The sequence below is a fragment of the Boleophthalmus pectinirostris genome, unplaced genomic scaffold (assembly GCF_026225935.1).
Source record: "Boleophthalmus pectinirostris isolate CB_2022bp ecotype Guang Dong unplaced genomic scaffold, ASM2622593v1 HiC_scaffold_3, whole genome shotgun sequence".
Taxonomy (NCBI): domain Eukaryota; kingdom Metazoa; phylum Chordata; class Actinopteri; order Gobiiformes; family Gobiidae; genus Boleophthalmus; species Boleophthalmus pectinirostris.
In genome coordinates this window covers 44,363,224-44,380,612 of record NW_026571299.1, presented here as the reverse complement: position 1 = coordinate 44,380,612, position 17,389 = coordinate 44,363,224, and the positions used below count along the sequence as shown (strand labels likewise).

The 17,389-nt window shown below is 39.1% G+C and overlaps 2 protein-coding genes across 4 annotated transcripts; one reads left to right on the top strand and one right to left on the bottom strand.

Moving 5' to 3' along the window:
• Positions 1 to 1,520: 1,520 nt before the first annotated feature.
• mars1 (methionyl-tRNA synthetase 1) lies at positions 1,521 to 17,386 on the bottom strand. 3 transcript variants are annotated; one of them, XM_055160385.1, is made up of 23 exons: positions 17,069 to 17,386; positions 16,512 to 16,602; positions 16,347 to 16,425; positions 15,878 to 16,009; positions 15,535 to 15,610; positions 15,268 to 15,452; positions 14,931 to 15,037; positions 14,447 to 14,563; positions 14,157 to 14,360; positions 13,832 to 14,033; positions 13,654 to 13,728; positions 13,388 to 13,558; positions 12,966 to 13,061; positions 12,397 to 12,514; positions 12,114 to 12,327; positions 10,953 to 11,084; positions 10,708 to 10,812; positions 10,191 to 10,386; positions 9,632 to 9,703; positions 9,470 to 9,493; positions 9,113 to 9,244; positions 8,828 to 8,994; positions 1,521 to 1,817 (listed from the first exon to the last, which is right to left on the bottom strand). In XM_055160385.1, the coding sequence occupies exons 1-22, from the start codon at positions 17,169 to 17,171 to the stop codon at positions 8,848 to 8,850; spliced, it is 2,778 nt and encodes a 925-aa protein (XP_055016360.1). In that variant the 5' UTR covers positions 17,172 to 17,386; the 3' UTR covers positions 1,521 to 1,817; positions 8,828 to 8,847. The 3 variants fall into 3 exon arrangements, with proteins under 3 accessions (XP_055016360.1, XP_020774228.2, XP_055016361.1); XM_020918569.2 differs by lacking the exon at positions 1,521 to 1,817 and having other exon boundaries at positions 8,440 to 8,994; positions 17,069 to 17,385; XM_055160386.1 differs by lacking the exons at positions 1,521 to 1,817; positions 9,470 to 9,493 and having other exon boundaries at positions 8,440 to 8,994; positions 17,069 to 17,382.
• ddit3 (DNA-damage-inducible transcript 3) lies at positions 4,460 to 8,386 on the top strand. The gene is made up of 4 exons (XM_020918543.2): positions 4,460 to 4,620; positions 5,913 to 5,968; positions 6,337 to 6,545; positions 6,712 to 8,386. The coding sequence occupies exons 3-4, from the start codon at positions 6,390 to 6,392 to the stop codon at positions 7,453 to 7,455; spliced, it is 900 nt and encodes a 299-aa protein (XP_020774202.1). The 5' UTR covers positions 4,460 to 4,620; positions 5,913 to 5,968; positions 6,337 to 6,389; the 3' UTR covers positions 7,456 to 8,386.
• Positions 17,387 to 17,389: the final 3 nt, after the last annotated feature.

Here is a 17,389-nt window from a genome sequence, read left to right as displayed (position 1 = left end):
GTTGTCGGGTAAAATAAGCCACTGAACTTACATAAAAAGTACTTACTAAATCACAATAAATTCATAATTTGAAACATACGTATAATTTAATTTAATAAGTTAATCTATTTTAAGATATTAACAACCATCATTTTTAAAACAATTAAGTCTTTCCATTGTCTGCCTGGACCGTCGTATTTTGTCATTTCATTTTGATACAGTCCTACCTTTATGCCTTCTCCTATTTAAAATCTGTCACCCTTTCCTAAGCATAATGCAATTAGTTTAATCAGATTACATTTTGAATCAGATAAACATCAAAGTCTCAGTTACATTACACAGGTATGTTGGCTTTTGATAAGAAATATATTTAAACCTAATATATTTATAACTAAAGTAATTAATTTAGTATTTAGAAGTATCCCCCGCTCTACCCAGACTCCTGAGCAGGGCTGTTTCTCCACTGAACAGAGTAAAAGTGTGCCTCTCCTCCTTGGGCAGCGGAACACAAAAGAGGCCACAGGGAGCACTGGTTGTTCTACATGTGTGCTTGTGCTATTGGGATGAAGAGCCAGGAAAACCATTGCTTGTGGTGATCGCCCTGAAGCTTGAGCTGCCTGTGCTATACCCACCTGTTCAGACGCCCGTTTAAACTTTAATACCCCAGTCTCTGCTCGGAGTTGGATTTTTACCTTTGCCTTTTTCTTAATGTTTTATCTTGAGCATCTATTTCAGGATTTTGACACTTCACAAGAAAACAATAAAAAAAAACACCCTATTATTGTGAACAAAGTCATAAGAACCAACGCAGAACAATTTCTATAGATCAGAAGTGGATGAGATCGCGTGAGATCATGGTTCATCGAGTAATTCTTAAAAATAAAAGAAAAATTGTTGTCGGGTTAGACAAAGCTGGGAATCTGCTAGTGACATAAAAAAAATGAAAAAGGGGGTGTATATAAATCACATTTGGGGCCCTGGTACGTGCATTTGTCAGGTTTTCCTGAATGGGAACGGACAGGAGAGGACACCGAAGGGCTAAAAGTAGGCTGGATGCAGTTGTGAGGCAGAATAAAAGCTTGGAGCGAATGAAACGGGGGGGAAGACTAAGGAGGTATAGCCTAAAGGGAGGTGAGCTCACAGGTAAATACGGCTTACACATTAACGGGATTGTTCTCAAAGCCATGCCCCGAAATCTCCAAACACACAAATCTCAACAAGTGGAAGCGACATAGAGCTTGGAAAATCTGTGCCGGATGAGATGGCAGTGAGTGGATAGAGTTCGATAAGTCTGAGGTGGAGAAACAGACTTGCATTAGCGATGATTTAAAAGGCTCACTACTGTAAGTTGAGGACATCTTGTTTATTGAGGGATTGATGGATGGGAAACCTCTATAGAAAATTAACAGGTTGATGAATGAGTTATTGACCTGTGGTGGACTGGCATTGGCACAGATGATAGAACAAACAAACAAAAGACTACTTATCTGAAAATGTTTTCTTTAATTTGAAAACTTTTCACTTGATTGAAAATATTCATGAGAAATGTTAGCGGTTTTGAAAATGTGTTTATCTGTAAGGGGAGAAAGTTGGGGCAGGCAGCGACAATGGGAGAGGGCAAGCCAAGGGAACAGAGCGCATCCAGTGTCTCACCAGAGCATGATAACAGCTGTATGAGTTGTTAGTCTCATTTCGCTGTACAGGGACTGGTTCCGACAGCTGCTCCGTCCCTCTCTGCATGTGTTGTGATAGCTGATAAGGTGTGGCTGTGGACTCTTGACCAAGGGCAGAGGACAAGTGCAAGTGTGGCGCGTGGAAATTCACAATTGTTAGTGGATCTGGAAAACAAAAGCAAAATGAAAAATAAAAAGTCATTATTAAACATGAACTACATTTGTGGAGTAATTATGTTGCATGTTTGTAGTTTGTTTTGAAGTTATTAAAATCTAAGTAACACAAAAAATTAATCACGCAAATTTTTGGAGCGGCTCGGTGACTGAGAAAAGATGATTGCAATCACACTGACTTAAGAGGATTAGTATTTTTTGTAAGGTGTGAATATTTTGTTAAATGTAAACACATTTTGAATTACTTTTAAAACCATTTCTATAGACAATAAGGACACAATAAGGACAGACCAGAAAATCTTCATGTGGGCCATTATTATTGTTGAAAAAACTATTTGTAGCAATAAAAAAATGTGACTTTTTGTTTTGTCAAAATTTTAAAAGTTATTCATTCATATCATTATTATAATGAACAGATAAATGTACAGAACTGAACTGAGCGCTTTGTGAGCAGAGAATCTCCCCTTTGCGCTGGCACAAAGAGAGACAAAGTAATGGATCTTATTTACATGTCTCACTGAATGTTGTTTTGTTCTGAGTTCTAACTATTATTATAACTATTATGTGTTATTATCTATGATTTGACTTCATATTATTGACTTATTGATGTATATTGATGTCATAGTTGAAAAAAATGTGCAATTTATATATATATATATATATATATATATATATATATATATATATATATATATATATATATATATATATAATTACACAACAACAAAACAATATCATCAACACTAGGCCTACACCATGCTGATTTTCTCAAAGAGGCTCTCTGGGTATGGGGTTGTAAACAATGTTTTCTAATGAACACAACACAGACGACGAGACTGACAAAACAAACAGACGGCGGGATGGAGAGGGTGGAGTGAGGTGGAGGGTGGGGACGGACGGGGGGGCAGTGAAAGTATGCTCAACCAGACTCAGCAACAGCCACTCAAGTAGTGACGTGTTCACGGTGCTTCCTGCAGCGCTTTAACCCGGGTCCTAGAGACAGTATTTGAGCTTTCTATTCGCTACTTGGCGCTGTTGCTATGGGGCTGCGTGCACGTGGGGCCACGCACGGAAAACACTTGTGTGCTGAGTTTGGGATTAGGGCAGGGAAAGTGTCGCGGACCGGAGACGCGTCCAGACCACGCCATGATGAAACGCGGTTGTGTTTGTTGACACTGTTGTTGCTGGTAGACTACCGTAGCCCACCAGATGTTGTTTACATTGGGTGGCCACGCACTATCAACTTAGCTCTGAGTGACTGAAACATTTGACCTCGTTGAACTTGGGAAGTCTGCTTGGAAACAATATCGACTGTTGATAGGCTACTATTAATACATGATGTGATATAATAAATGGGACGGACCACTGAATCAAAAACTACAACCAACTTGTGTATAGGAATGTGGACTTTTTCTACTGTTAAAGTTACTCCATACTTATTTGTTGTCCTTTTCCTTTCTAGGGATTTTACAGTTGTTCTTGTTGGCTGAGTTCAGAAAAAAACAAGTGTGTTTTCCTGTATTATTAGCTAAGCGAATGAATGCACCCATGGGGGAAAATAACTTAATTTGACTTCCAAGACAGACCATGTAGGTTACTACATACACTGTATAATCAACAAATATTAACCACATTCAGTATTTTAGGCTAAATGAACCACTGTAACCTCTGTGATTTTTGTTTAAATTAGACAATTGTTTGTAAGGGTTCATAAGTTACTTAGAGTCATCAGTATCAGACAAAACAGGTGTCAAACGTGGTTAATAAGAGTTTCAGAGCAGACGGACAAATAAAATTAGAGACGCATGGAGCGGCTGCGCGCGCCTCAGACGCTCCTCCAGCCGGGCGTGTTATGATGGAGCGCGCGAGTCAAATGAATGAGGCTATGAATATGACACTATTGTCCGCGTGTGCTTTACTTAACCATTCATTAACTACGTCCCAGGCGAATTGAAGTCACAGTTCCTCATTATTTCGATAAATGTGTCGGTCGTGAGTTACATATTCGGTTTTGTAGCTTGCAATAATAAACGGAATCCACGACCATATTGCGACAAAAATGTAATACGTTTAATTCATTGATTAATAGAATTTGTGTGGTCAATTAAATAGACACGGACAGGCTTTAGAAATATTTTGCGCATCTTTGACTGCTGTCAATATATATATATTTTTTTTACTTTTTTTTTTTTTTTTTTTTTGATTAAAGTGTTTTGTTGCGTAAACAAACAATTCTTCGACATTAGATATCCTTGCATATGTGTATATTTTTAGATTTTTGTTAGAGCCAACACTGTTTAATAAAACATGTTCTGATTCTGCTGGTGTTATCCCCAGCTAGAAATTGGTTGCCAAGCATTGCATCATTCCTTTCATGTGACTCCCATACGCCCCAAATTCGTCCTGGCCGTCTTATGACTGCATCACAATTGCTCCTCGTACAAACTATACGGGCGAGGGAAGAAGCAACCAGTTGGTGTCTGCAAGTCCCACCCTGAGCACGCTTCTGGTCATTCTATTGGTTGTCGTCAAGGAGAAGATCTAAAGTCCGCTTCTGTGATTGAACATTTGAGACTTCATCCATCGACTCAAGGCTTGGTTGTTTACGAAGAGCCTTCCCTTGTCAAGTTTGGTTGGCTGCGCTCTCAATATAAACACCGCCGGGAGTTTCCGAAAAGCCACATTCAGCTGTCAAGACTGAACAATGGTTAACATGAGCTATCACCAATTTTTACTAAAACAACCACATTCGTGTTCAAGACAGTCGAGGAGACGAGCGAATAGAAGAAAAAGGGTAAGTAAGCTTGTAACGCTTTTTATTGAGTTTATGTTATTATCCAGAAAACTTATGGCATAGTTCAAGAGCCTGCTGGACTTTAAAGGGGAAAACAATGTTGGCACTTTTGGCAGAATTCCCAAATCTGTTTTTAGAATAACAGCTGTCTCGATCACTCTACATTGACTTGTTAGGCTATAGTTTGTTGTAAATGGAGCTGTCGGATCTGTCCACGGAAGCGCATGGACTAAGGAGAAAGTTTGAAGGGACCTACTCAACTACTGTTTTTAAAATTTATTAAACCTGTCTTGAATTCACAATTTCATTTTCAAAGTACCAACTGATTTGGTAATTAAGTTTTAAAAATGACAAATCATTTATTGAACTAACCAGTAGACAAGACTAGAAAGCGACATACATTCACAAGTCCTTTACGTGGTTGCTTTGCGGATTGTCGTCATGTTTTTGACTTAAAACCAAAAGTGTGAGTGACATAACTATTTGGAGTTCTCAGTGTTTTTCTTTCTGGACGCGCTTCCTTTTGTTTCGCCCATTCTTCTGCTGGAACTTTGATTTCCATGACGTAATTGTGCTGGCGTACAGTGGACAAGACTCAAGCTTAACCAAAGCCATTAAAAAAAAAAAAAAAAAAAAAAAAAAAAATCGTGCTTCCTTTAATTTCAAATAAACATAATTTCTTCTAAAACATCTAACTTTTACAGTTTCCCCAACGCGCACCCACAACCAACCACACTAGTTCCAGTTTCCAAGGCGGACTATAAAGAAATGTAGACAGTGTTATATAGTGGGACTAAATTTCATTCTAGCCAATTGAAAAATAGCGGCCCTCTTTTACGGGTTGGCTTACTTTAGGAACAAAGAGAAGAACAATTAATACAGTTTTAATTGTTAACCAAAACTGAGCAGAAGTGTCAGCTCTCGAGTATGTATTGATAGGATTTTTTCCTCTTATCTTTTTGTCGGCCACTTGTTTATCAGAGCCATGGTGTTTTTAAGAATGTGAGAAGCAGGGGGCGCCGTAGAGAACGCTTAGGTCTTTGTTTACAGGAATTAAGTAACACCTATCGTATTGTTCATTTTACTATTCTGTTACATTTATATCAACATTAAAAATATAACATTATTTAAAACGCTAAAATAAAAAAGTAGGTTTAATGAGTCCTTTTGTCTGGAGCAGGTGTCTGTATTTGTGCAAATCATCATTTTCATAATGGCATCTCAGCAGATTTCAGTTTTCTGAAAATGTGTTAGGGACTAATTAATTGTTTACTATTTTTATTTTTTTCCAGAATTGTTGGGACAAGCTATCTCCAACTAATTGGCTAACTTGATCAAGAGTGACAAGGTAATTGCACTTTTCATCGCAGGTTATGATTCAAAGTTTAATAGTCATGTTAATTTGATGGTATTAATAAACATTTAAGGCATTCACACATTAGATATATTCATGTATACCTTTTTAACTAAAGTTAATGATTTTAGATTTCTGCATGCAGCTGATCATGTCATAATAGTCAAACTGACATGAAAATTCTGACAGCATGACCAATTGTTTAATAACACTATCAGATAATTTGCACTGGACTTTTTTTTGGGAGTGTTTTTTACTTTTAATATAAATGTTGACTTGAGAGCTTTGAGTGACAGACATGACGATGTATTTCACACTTCTGCTGCTGCCTTTGGCTCACATCCTCACGTGTCTATCCACAGGTCCAGTGTGAACTGTGTAGCCAGGATTCTGTGCTTTGTGAGTGACTGGCATCATGACTGCCGAGTGGCTACACCTGCCCCCGCCGTACCCCCCTGGTGTGGGGCCGCTGTGTGGTGCAGAGTTGGAGGCGTGGTATGAGGACCTGCAGGACATTCTGGGCTCTGACACAGGAGGGGCCAAAGTGGCACGTGCACCCACCTGTACAGAGGTCAGTAGCCTTTACGCCCAGTCACAGAGTACTTTACTTACTTTGTGTTTGGATGTACCAGTTTGTAACTTTTCATATTTGCACTAGCTATAAATATTTTAAACCTGACTTATTCCTCACTTTTGCCAGGTTTTGACAACTATTGACATTTCATTTTGATTTGTAGAAAGAGCCAGAATTTCTGGACGTCCTGGAGAGTTGTTCTCTGACATGGCTGTCGGACGGAAGTCAGACATGGAGTGAAGGTGTCCAGAGGGCAACAGAGATCCAGGCTCTTCATCACACTTCTTCTTCCTCATCTTCGTCCTCCTCTTCGTGCATGAGTCCAGCTGTGGCAGAGGAGTGGAGGGGCGAGGGGGAGAGAGGCAGAAGTGGAGACAGCTCTACAGGAGGGGGCAGTGACCTGCTGCCTCCTGAGTTTTTTGCATTGCTGAGTGATGGAGGGCTGGTGGATCAAATCGGAGAGGGCTATTACTACCACCACCACCAGACCACTCATGCCCATCCAGGGTCCCCTTCAGCTAGTGAGGAGGAGCTGCCCTGTGTCCCAGATTCACCCTCCTGTTCCTCCTCAGCCTCGCAGTCGCCATCACAAAACTGTTCTTCACCCTCCTCACCTGTGTCCTCTCCATCTGTGTATCAGTCCTCCCGTCTGGGAAAACGCAAGAGGAGCTGCAGCGAGAGGGCCAATGGTGCCTTGTCCCCTTTTGCATTGACCACACCAAGAACATCTTCATCTTACTCATCAGCCAAAAAGAGTCGCAAGGAGCGGGAGCAGGAAAACGAGAGGAAAGTCCAGGAGCTGACGGAGCAGAATGAGCGTTTGAAAGCAGAGATCGAGAGGCTTGGCGAGGAGGTACAGAGGACGCGTCGAGCCCTGATTGAAAGACTAGTCAACACCAGGAAATGAAGCAGCAGTCAACAAAGTTTAAATTGGAATTGGTGGGAAAAGGTTTGATATGAAAATAAGGTGAAAGTCCTATGTTGTAAAAAAGGAAACCAAAGATGTTTTTGGGATGCTGAATTTTGGACGAGGAAGAAGACCAGAAGAAAAAGAATGATGAAAGTCTAGGACAGGAGGGCAGTGAGAGAAAAGGCTGCAACAGCAATGCGGCAAATAAAGACACAGCATGTATTAAGGAAAGGAAGAACACATGGATCCAAGTGCTACTTATTGAGTGTTTTGTGAATGTCAGGAGTAAGAATGCTTGTCATATGTCCGATTGAATGCAACTGTTGAAGAACAGTTTGTCATTTACTTAAGTAGGACAAAGGACAAAAGGGAGTGTACTTCAGAGAAAACTATGTTATAAGCCTTTTCCCACCATTTTGCAACACATTACCCCTTCGATCTAAAGGGCTGCAAGCTGGCTATTAGAGATTATCTGTCCCAATTTGCAGATTTTATATAGCTCAGGTAATCCTTAAAAGTGCCCAGAACAGTGCGAGTATGTAAGGATAACTTTTTGGAGAAATTGTACCTTTTCTTACTTTTTTAATCTATAGCTTTGTGTCGTGTCTTAGGTAAAGCAGTAGAGACTGGCTAAACTTTCTAAGCTGACCTTTTCTATCAATACTGGATTTTTGAAATAGATCACAATTGTGTAACTCAGCAATTATTTACTATTTTTATATAATGCTGTATCATATATGTACTGTAATGGCTTTAACTGTCATGTTCTGACATATATTCACTGGTATTTTCTTGTTGTAAATTGCAAAATGTAGAATATTGTGCATGGCGCGTATCATTTATGGCATAACATGTATTTCCCCATACTGATTATTTTGTAACTTCCTGTAATCTCAATTTTACAATAAAAGTAAAACAAAAGATCAGATCTAATGTGTATTATTCATAGTTTGAGGGTTCATGATTATTCTGAAAAATATATAAGTGATTTAGGCAGAATTTATTAAGCGCATTTGTAGCAAAAATCAAAACATGTTTTCAGATGATATAAAAACACCTTTGAACGCACAACACAGCTCACAATGCTAATAGTGCATACAAACCATTGGAGGAAGAGTATAAAATCAGTTTCTTCTGGTGGAAGGATTTGTTGAAATCCCTCCATTCTGTAGCTGTATTCATTTGACTCTGTCTTTGTATGTTTTCATTTCCCTGTCGGCCTATCCAGCATTTCATTAGTCCTCGGTGCCAGTAGCACATTGTCTTAGATCCTGTTACGGCTTTGCCTCAAGCTAATACCCTCATCTCTTAGTGTCAGCTTGTTCCCATTCTCCTGTATAATACCTCAAACCTCTCTTCCCTGACTAACCTCCACACTCCTCCTCTGTCTCATTTCTTCTTCTTCTGTGGTGCAGGTTCAGGGCTCTTTCCCTCAGCCGCTGCCAGCTGTTTCTTCAGATCCAACAATTTGGCCACCTCTGCAGTGATCACAGCCTTATCCGCTTTTTGAGTTTTTAACGCTCGCACCTTCTCCCCCTGTACAAAAAGAAAACATATTATTCAGTAATAACAACAAAACATGGACCGACAATTTACATTTATTTCATATTTAAAAAATATTTATAACTAAGGTTTTTTTTTTTGAGATTCATACCTGCTCAGCCACTGCCTGTGTGAGCAGCTTGGCTTTCTCGGGGTCCACTCCGCCCGCCACAATTGCCTCAGTGGCTGGAGCGGGAACCACAGCAGGCTGAGGGCTGGCAGCACTTGAAGCTGTGGATTTGGGCTGACAAAAATACAAATTTTTCTGTAAATAGCAGCAAAACTTCATCTAAGATATAATGGCATCACTCATAACAAATTAGATAATTAATTTGAGAGTCACAAATCATGCAAAAACATCGCAACACAATATGTAAAAAACTGAACATGTTATAGACTTTGTTAAGAAAAGAGTATTAAACATCGGCAGAATGTCAGCGATGTGAAGTGCACAAATGCCACGCAATACCTGTATCTTTGGTGGTTCATCTTCCTATAGACAGGTGGTTAAGAACAAGTTTAAAAATACTGTTTGTATTTGTATTTAATTTAACTTATGATTGATTTGGTTTACAACTAAAGTTAACGTTTGCACACCATTTCTAACAAGGAAAGAAATTTCATTAAATACCTGCTGTCCACCAAATTTCTTCTTTAAAGTCTCAATATGTTCGGCCTCCAGTTTCTGGAACAACGGACTGACCTAAGGAATACAAATAAAATTGTTATGTAAATACCATAAAAATTACATTCATGTTTGTTTAAAAACAAAACCTTTAAAAACACTTTCAGTATAGCTTAAAAAAGAAAAACTGGTTGCTGAATCAAATTTCATCATCATCAGAATTTTTTATAACTTGTTATATCTAACAAAGATTAAGACTAAGTATGAACATTAACAGTATAACGCCGCGTTACGAGCTCTCAATCGGAATCAGGACCAACACTGTGCTGGCCATTACAAGAAGGCCAAAAGGGACAAGTGGCCCGAGAGAAACCTGACCAATGACAGAGGCCTGGAAACAGCCTCTAGGCTATTAAGTCTGTGCATGTGTGCGCTTATACAAATCCAGTGTCTTGAGCAGGAAAACACTGACATACTGTTGCATCCTCATTGTATCACCCTTCGTCAACATGGTGGAGGTTCTACAGGTGTGGGCTGGATGTGCGGGGCCTGTCCGTGTACTCACTGTGCCAATGCGGTGGCCTGCGTTCAGGGCACACACAAAGGTGCCAGAGCCTTGCAACATGGAACTGATGCAGGATGGAGGGGCGTTGAGCTGATCCCGGATGGTTTGGCTGACAGTTGGCATGTATGGCAAAAGCATCACTGACAGCAAGCAGGAGATGTTGACAGACACACCAGTAACTGTGCCAGCACGTTGCCTTAAAAATAAAGACACAAACTTAAGGCTCCCATCATATATTTAATTAAACATAATAATAATCTGTAGATACACATTAAATAGTGACATGGGATGTATTCTGCTTTGACTTATAAAAGTTAATTTGACTTAAACAGGACTACAATTAAACCAAATTAAATTACCGTATGTATTTATAGCTTCAGGATCTTTAAACTGACACAGGGCTGCAAGATAGCATTATTGCACTAGGAAATGAATATAAAGTGCAAGGCTGAGATAAATATTACATTTGTAATCAAATGCTGCTCCTAAAAAGAGATTTTTTTTAAATCAATTGTACCTTTCACTGTCTCCTCCCTTAATCTTTTTCCAAGGTTCATTTACTTGTATGTACTGGTTGCCATGCCGAGAGATATTCAATATGTGCTTGAGAGCATCACGTAGTCTAGAGACAAAATATATAAAATTAGCAGAAAAGGAAATTTAAATAATTGTATGATAAAACTGAACAGATGATGCATAGTAGTCATAAAGTACTAGTATTTGCTAAGATACATTACATCGATACATAGAGAAATTACTTACTTGACTTTGTCCATGAGCTGAATGTACTGTTGCAGCTCCCAGCCCACCAGAGCGAGGACTCTCTTATCCTCTGGCTGAAGGTCCATCACAGGAACACAGCCCTCAAAGAACTTTGTGACAAACATACCAGCTCTGGGTGATGAAAGAGGGGAAAGAGTGGAGGGAAATATAAATAATCAAAAATACACTACATAACATTGTAACTGTAAATCAAGAAGACCTTAAGAGATTTAAGTGAGTTGATTGCAGATCTACCGTTTGTGTAATACACACTGTGAACAACACTGCTGCAGTCACTCTCCCACAGCTTTCATATTCCATCTAAATAATAGTTGAAGCAAGTTTTGTGTGCAACAAAAAAGGCTGTTCATGGCATGCTCCATTTTTGTCATGTATGATGAAACATAGCACACTGTAGTCTACACATCCCGATGCCCCTGAGGAGGGGCTATCCAAACAGAATGCTTAGTATAGCGTCAACTAAAAAACAGGCATCTTTATGCATACCAACTTTCCCTGACTATATGATTTTTTTGTATTTGATTAGTAAAGTTGCCTCCTCCACATTTGACTAATTCCATTCCAAACTTCCACAAGTTGGCTGGTATGGGGGATTGATAGACGCAGGGACTGGATCCAGGCAAGGACAATTTATTTTCTGAAGCTGAATATTTTCTACCTCTGCCACCTTAGACCTTATGCAATCTACCAGATATTTTTGAGCCAATTAGGCATCAGCTGCCGGAGACCAACTGGAAGATCAAGGTACTCCAGTGGAATGCTACTGAGAAAAATCTTTGATGCAGGATTTATCCCCGATCTTTAAAAATTATTTTAGGCAATTTAATTGAGGCTAAATTACACCATCCCAAACAAATTTAGGAAACTAGGGTGAGACTCTCGTAATAGTCTCTCAACTTTCAGAGTTGAATCGACTAACTTGTTACATAATGAAGGCTTATTTTAAATATGATGCAGGCAGACTTTGTGAGTTTTACTCCTTTACAGAAAAAAAAGAAAAAAAAAAGGAAAGAAAAATGAAATTATTAAAAAAAAGATACAATCCCTGTGATAGCTGACTTTTTTTTTTTTTTTTTAATCAGACTAAAAGTAAATTCAACCTGACAACAAAATACTAATACTAATATTATTGTGACAAACCTATTGATAAAGTTGCCCAGGTTGTTGAGCAGCTCAGAGTTGTTCTTCATAGCCATATCTGCCCAGGAGAAGGCTGAGTCCTGCCCCTCCGGACGCACATAGAGTAGGTAGAAGCGCCACACGTCAGATGGAATCCCTGTGTCTTTGGCCATGTCCCCAAATACACCAACACCACGGCTTTTGGAGAACTTGGTGTCCTCATAGTTCAAATACTCTGGAAGCAAGTTTCAGCCTTTATTTATAGATCAAAGGTGCCATGTGAGTTTAAAAAGAAAAAGGTTACCTGTGGCCACAAGGTGACTGACCAGAGTGTAGTTGTCCTGGGCTCCCAGTAGGGAGCAGGGAAAGACAACGCTATGGAAGGGAACGTTGTCTTTGGCCATGAAGTTGTACAACTCCACCTGGTGGCAAAGAAGCAACACTGCAACTCTAGGGTGACATCATATTAGATCATCATGAGATCATCCAGTTCAAAGAGGACTTATCAGCTCTTCCCCAACCCCACCTCTCTGCTGGTCATCTCTCTCTCTCACACAAACACACACAGACACAGACACAAGCACATACTCAGGCCAAAGCTTTAGACTGAGAGGAATGAATAAGTGAGAGTAAAACAATCTAAAACTCTTAATAGGTTATGTCCCTCAAAAAATATGGGAGTTTTAAATAATCATCTTTTGATGCCTAACCAATGATGGGGGTTGTAAGTTAGCCTGTGGTTAGATATCTTGTTTACATGGTATTGGTCACCTACTGGGTGACACCTTTAATCCTACTCTCCCTGTAAAGTAAATAAATGTTCTGCACATTAAGTGTTTTTTGACATCAAGGGCTGGAGTGAAATGTTGTTACCTGTTGAGGATTTTTCCACCACTTCTCCCATTGGTCGGTGTAATTGGCAGTAATCGACAGATACCCAATAGGTGCATCAAACCACACATAAAACACCTGTAAAAACAGTAAAAGATAATACTTTAGTCAGTGTTGTATAATGTCTGTAAGCAAAACAAAAAATCCTGTAATAAAATCTATGAAGTGTATGGCAGGTTTGTATTAGTTTTGCAGTTTAATTAGCTGTCCTCTGACAAATGCTAATGCTGAATGTAATTAAATCTTGCACTGTGAACTGAATCTCTAGATTTGTAATTTCCTAAATAACACCTGACAAAATTGCAATTAGATTTCTTGATTTCAACATCATGCAGCCCTTGTACTTAGAACAAATATGTCATAGTTTTACCAAAATAAAACATGCAAACAGTTCTTTTTGAAACCTTTTCTTTAAAGTCAGGGTGTGGCACTGGTGTCCCCCACTGTAAGTCCCTGGTGATGCAGCGAGGTTTGAGTCCATCTCGTAACCAGGAGCGGGTGATTTGCTTCGCATTTGCTGTCCAGTCTCCTGTACTGGTTGACTTATCTAGCCACTGTTCCAACTGTGTCTCCAACTAGATTGAAAAATGGTAAAACAATATTTTTCAAACAGGGGAACTAGAAAGTTTTATGTAATGTAAAATTTGTGTAAATTGTCAATGAATAATACCTTTGGCAGGTTGAGGAAAAGATGTTTGGAGGTTTGGATGACTGGAGTCTGCTTGCAGACCTTACACTGTGGTTGCTACAATAGCAATCAATATAAATAAAAACATATTACCATACCATATTAATAATACAGTTTAAATGGACAAATATGGAGTATGGGTCAAAATGTGTGAGCTTACCTTGAGCTCCACAGCATTGATTAGTCGGCCACACTTATCGCACTGGTCACCACGGGCTTCTGGGTAATTACAGAAAGGACAGATGCCTTCAACAAAACGATCTGCCAAGAAGCGCTGACAGTTTTCACATCTGAGCTGCTCCACCGTGTCCTCCACCAAGAAATCATGTTTGTGAAGGTGCCAGAATATGTCCTGGGCTATTCTGAGGAAAAAATTTAAGTTTTCTTCAAGGCATTTTTGTACTTTTAATTTATTTAAATTAATTCATAAGTATACAGGTTTTCCCAAATTAAGTTAATGGAAATCTTAAGATCTTCTTGCTTACTCTGTTTGCTTTGACGTGGTGGTTCTTCCAAAAAAGTCAAAGTCTATCTGAAACCACTTGTAGATGCTGGCGTGAACAGCGTGGTACTTGTCACAGATCTGCTGGGGAGTGAGGCCCTCCTCTCTCGCTTTGTTTTCTGTAGCTGTCCCATACTCATCAGTACCACACACATACAGCAGGTTCCAGCCTCGCAAACGGCCGTATCTGAGTTTAAACATACAACGCCAAGTCATTTATACTGTTCTAAACAATAGCCAGTCATGTTTTCTATTTCTATGTATGTTACAAACCTGGAAAATACATCTGCACTGAGGACACAACCAATGATGTTACCCAAATGGGGGACATTGTTAACATAAGGCAAGGCACTGGTCAAAAGGATGTTTCTTTTGCCCTCCTGAGGCAATCTGGTAAAATTGAGAAAAAAAAGAGGAAACATTTTAACAGTGGTCTTAAAAAAATGAATTTGGCATTACAGTACTGATGTTGCAAACTGTTGAAATATTCACTATTTATATAACAGTGTAGTTCTAACAATTTAGATGTAGGTTTTTATTAGTTTTTTTTATATTTTATATTTTGCAGATCAGCATGAGCCTTCATAAGAAATAATTATCACAGAATTGCTATAAATATTAATGGCATGATCATAAGCATATTGGTACTACAATTTGTACCAAATTGTGAGGTACCTTATGAGATTCAGTTCTGCAATGAACAAAAAAAACAGTAAAAAACATTTTAGCATAATTGAAAGAAGGCTTATTTCCTCACATTGGGTGTTTTCTTTCAGTATCCTTAAAGATGCTTAAACCTTTGCTGTAGCTGAGAGCAGCAGCCTCCATCTCTTCTTCTGAAACTAAGCGCTCCCCATCGTCTCCCTGAACAAGTGTAAAAATAACAAAACATAATTAGGACTACATGCAGATTTATACAGATTACATATATGAACATTTCACAAGGCTTATGTAGAAGACACTACAAGTTCTACTGGTTAACTTTCATATAACCTTCTACTTCAGTACATAAGTGTGCCTTGAGACAGATGTACTGATTGCTCAGAAATGTTTGAATATATGAAATGTCAAATTTGGTGGATGCTGTGTCGTACCTCAGCAGGGCTGCTGGTGCTTGGCTGCACGTCTCTACTGTGACTGCTCGGAGGGGCTGGCTGCTTCTGCATGTAGCTCTTCATGCCCTGCAGGCCTTTTCCCTGGAGGACTTTCTGCGCTGACGACTGGCACGCATTCAAACCGTTCACATGGTTGAACCATAGTGTCACAGTCTTGTGCTCACCTTCACCCACAAGCATAGCTTGATATTTAAAATGCACTTAATATTATAAAACATATTGTAACTTTTTATAAACAAGTCACACCTGTTGGCACTGTTGAATCAGAGAAAAGAGGAAACAATGCAGCCCACAAGACAATGTCCGCAGCCGATATAGACTCCTGAAAGAAACATAACACAATTATAATTCAATATCTCAACATACTATATACTATACCAAACTAGTCCTTGAAATCACTTAAGAATTTATACACCATGACCATGTCTACCACCTTTAAACACGTCACAAAGGTGGGTGGTTGGTTCAGAATCATCTAAAATCTTCTCAAGTGTATCTTATACTAATAGCTAGCTAGCTGTTATAACACTGTAATGATGCTACTGAATTTCTTGAGACTCTGGGGCCCGAAAAGAACATATCTTCTTACTCCAGTCAAATATGTTGTCTTTCCTTTACTCAAGTTCTGGTCCAAATAGTTTAAGGACCCTTGGATGATCTTCGGCACCTCAGACCCTTTTCCCTGTAGCACTGCCAGATGAAGGGCCTGTACAAGTGCAGGCTGCAAATACAAAACAAAACAAAAAATATTTCATTTAGAATGAAAGCTTAAAAAAAAAAAAAAAAGGCCCAAATAAAACACCAAAATTGAATTTGTGGCAAGCACTTCCACAGAGAGTAAAAAGTCCTAAACAACACGCTGACATCTATCACGCTATGATGTCAATGTTTGTATAAATGCCAGCTTTAGTATTTAGCATCTTAAAATCTCTACTGACATACCATTACATTAACTGAAATTCTATTCAGGCATGACAATGCAATTCTGAGGTCTATTGTGTGATAAAGATGATTCACAAAGCGCCACAACTTGTTTAACCACACAGAGGAATATTTACCTGCAGATTTGTGGCCTCCCACTCAAGCCATTGATCGCATAATGCACCAGAGTCCTGTCCGCTTACTTCAAACATGTATCTACAATTTCATAAAGGGAAAAGAAAAAGATGACAAAATTGCAATGTTGTAAATCATAATGGGCCCTCTACAATTATTATACTGACCGGCAAATGGCATTGGGGCTGAACAGATGCTGTCCACTGGGTAACAACAGTGCTGGCAGCACAGGACGGCTAAGGAAGGGCACCACTTTATCTGTTGACAGAAGTTTGGGTAATATTTTAAAGTTCAGCTTAAAACATATTACAACATGACATAGTGTATTTCATATGATGTTTAGGGCCTTCATTGTCATTCACTGAACTGACAAGAACTTGCCAGCTGTAATAAATTGTATATTATGAATAACAAGCTAAATAACAATAGAAAGGGAACAGTCCACAAAGCACAGACTGTATACAGTATATGCCACAAAGTTGTGGAAAATGGTCTTTCTAGATGCTTCTCAGATGAGATGGACAACAGGTGTCCGCATGAATCTGAGACTGAATGGCTTGTGTGATAGACAGCTGAATATCAAGAAGTGTCAGTTAACGTTAATGCTAGCTTATAACAGAAACACAGTTTCAAGACAACAGATATAGACGACAGTACATAACATTTTACCTTTACATTTTGTTTAGTAAATGACCATGACTAAGTTATAATAATCCTTTCTTACCCTCGTGGTTGACATACTGCACGTCACACTTAGCCCGTGTCACTTCTAACGCGGCTAACGCCTTTAAGCACTGAGGGTTGCCTTCACTCAAAAATAGCTTCATTTGATAGGTATTCCGCCTCTAGGTTTACTACTGTTTTGCTACTGATATTTTACTTTACAACAGAAATGTCAGTACGAAGAACTTTGCCGGTCGCTGTGGTCCCCACACCGCTGATGCAAGCCGTGTTGCTCCTGTTACAAATGGCGGGGTTGTAGTTTTAGTAAGAGCTTTCCTCATGGTAAGAATAAACATTTTAAACTACATTACCCATAAACACC

Coding starts and splice junctions, on each gene's coding strand:
- ddit3 (XM_020918543.2), top strand. CDS start 6,390: ATGACTGCCGAGTGGCTACACCTGCCCCCGCCGTACCCCCCTGGTGTG. Junction 6,546..6,711: donor GTGCACCCACCTGTACAGAG/GTCAGTAGCCTT, acceptor TTTGATTTGTAG/AAAGAGCCAGAATTTCTGGA.
- mars1 (XM_055160385.1), bottom strand. CDS start 17,171: ATGAAGCTATTTTTGAGTGAAGGCAACCCTCAGTGCTTAAAGGCGTTA. Junction 15,453..15,534: donor TGATTCAACAGTGCCAACAG/GTGTGACTTGTT, acceptor TTGTGGGTGAAG/GTGAGCACAAGACTGTGACA. Junction 14,034..14,156: donor ACCACGTCAAAGCAAACAGA/GTAAGCAAGAAG, acceptor TTTTTTCCTCAG/AATAGCCCAGGACATATTCT.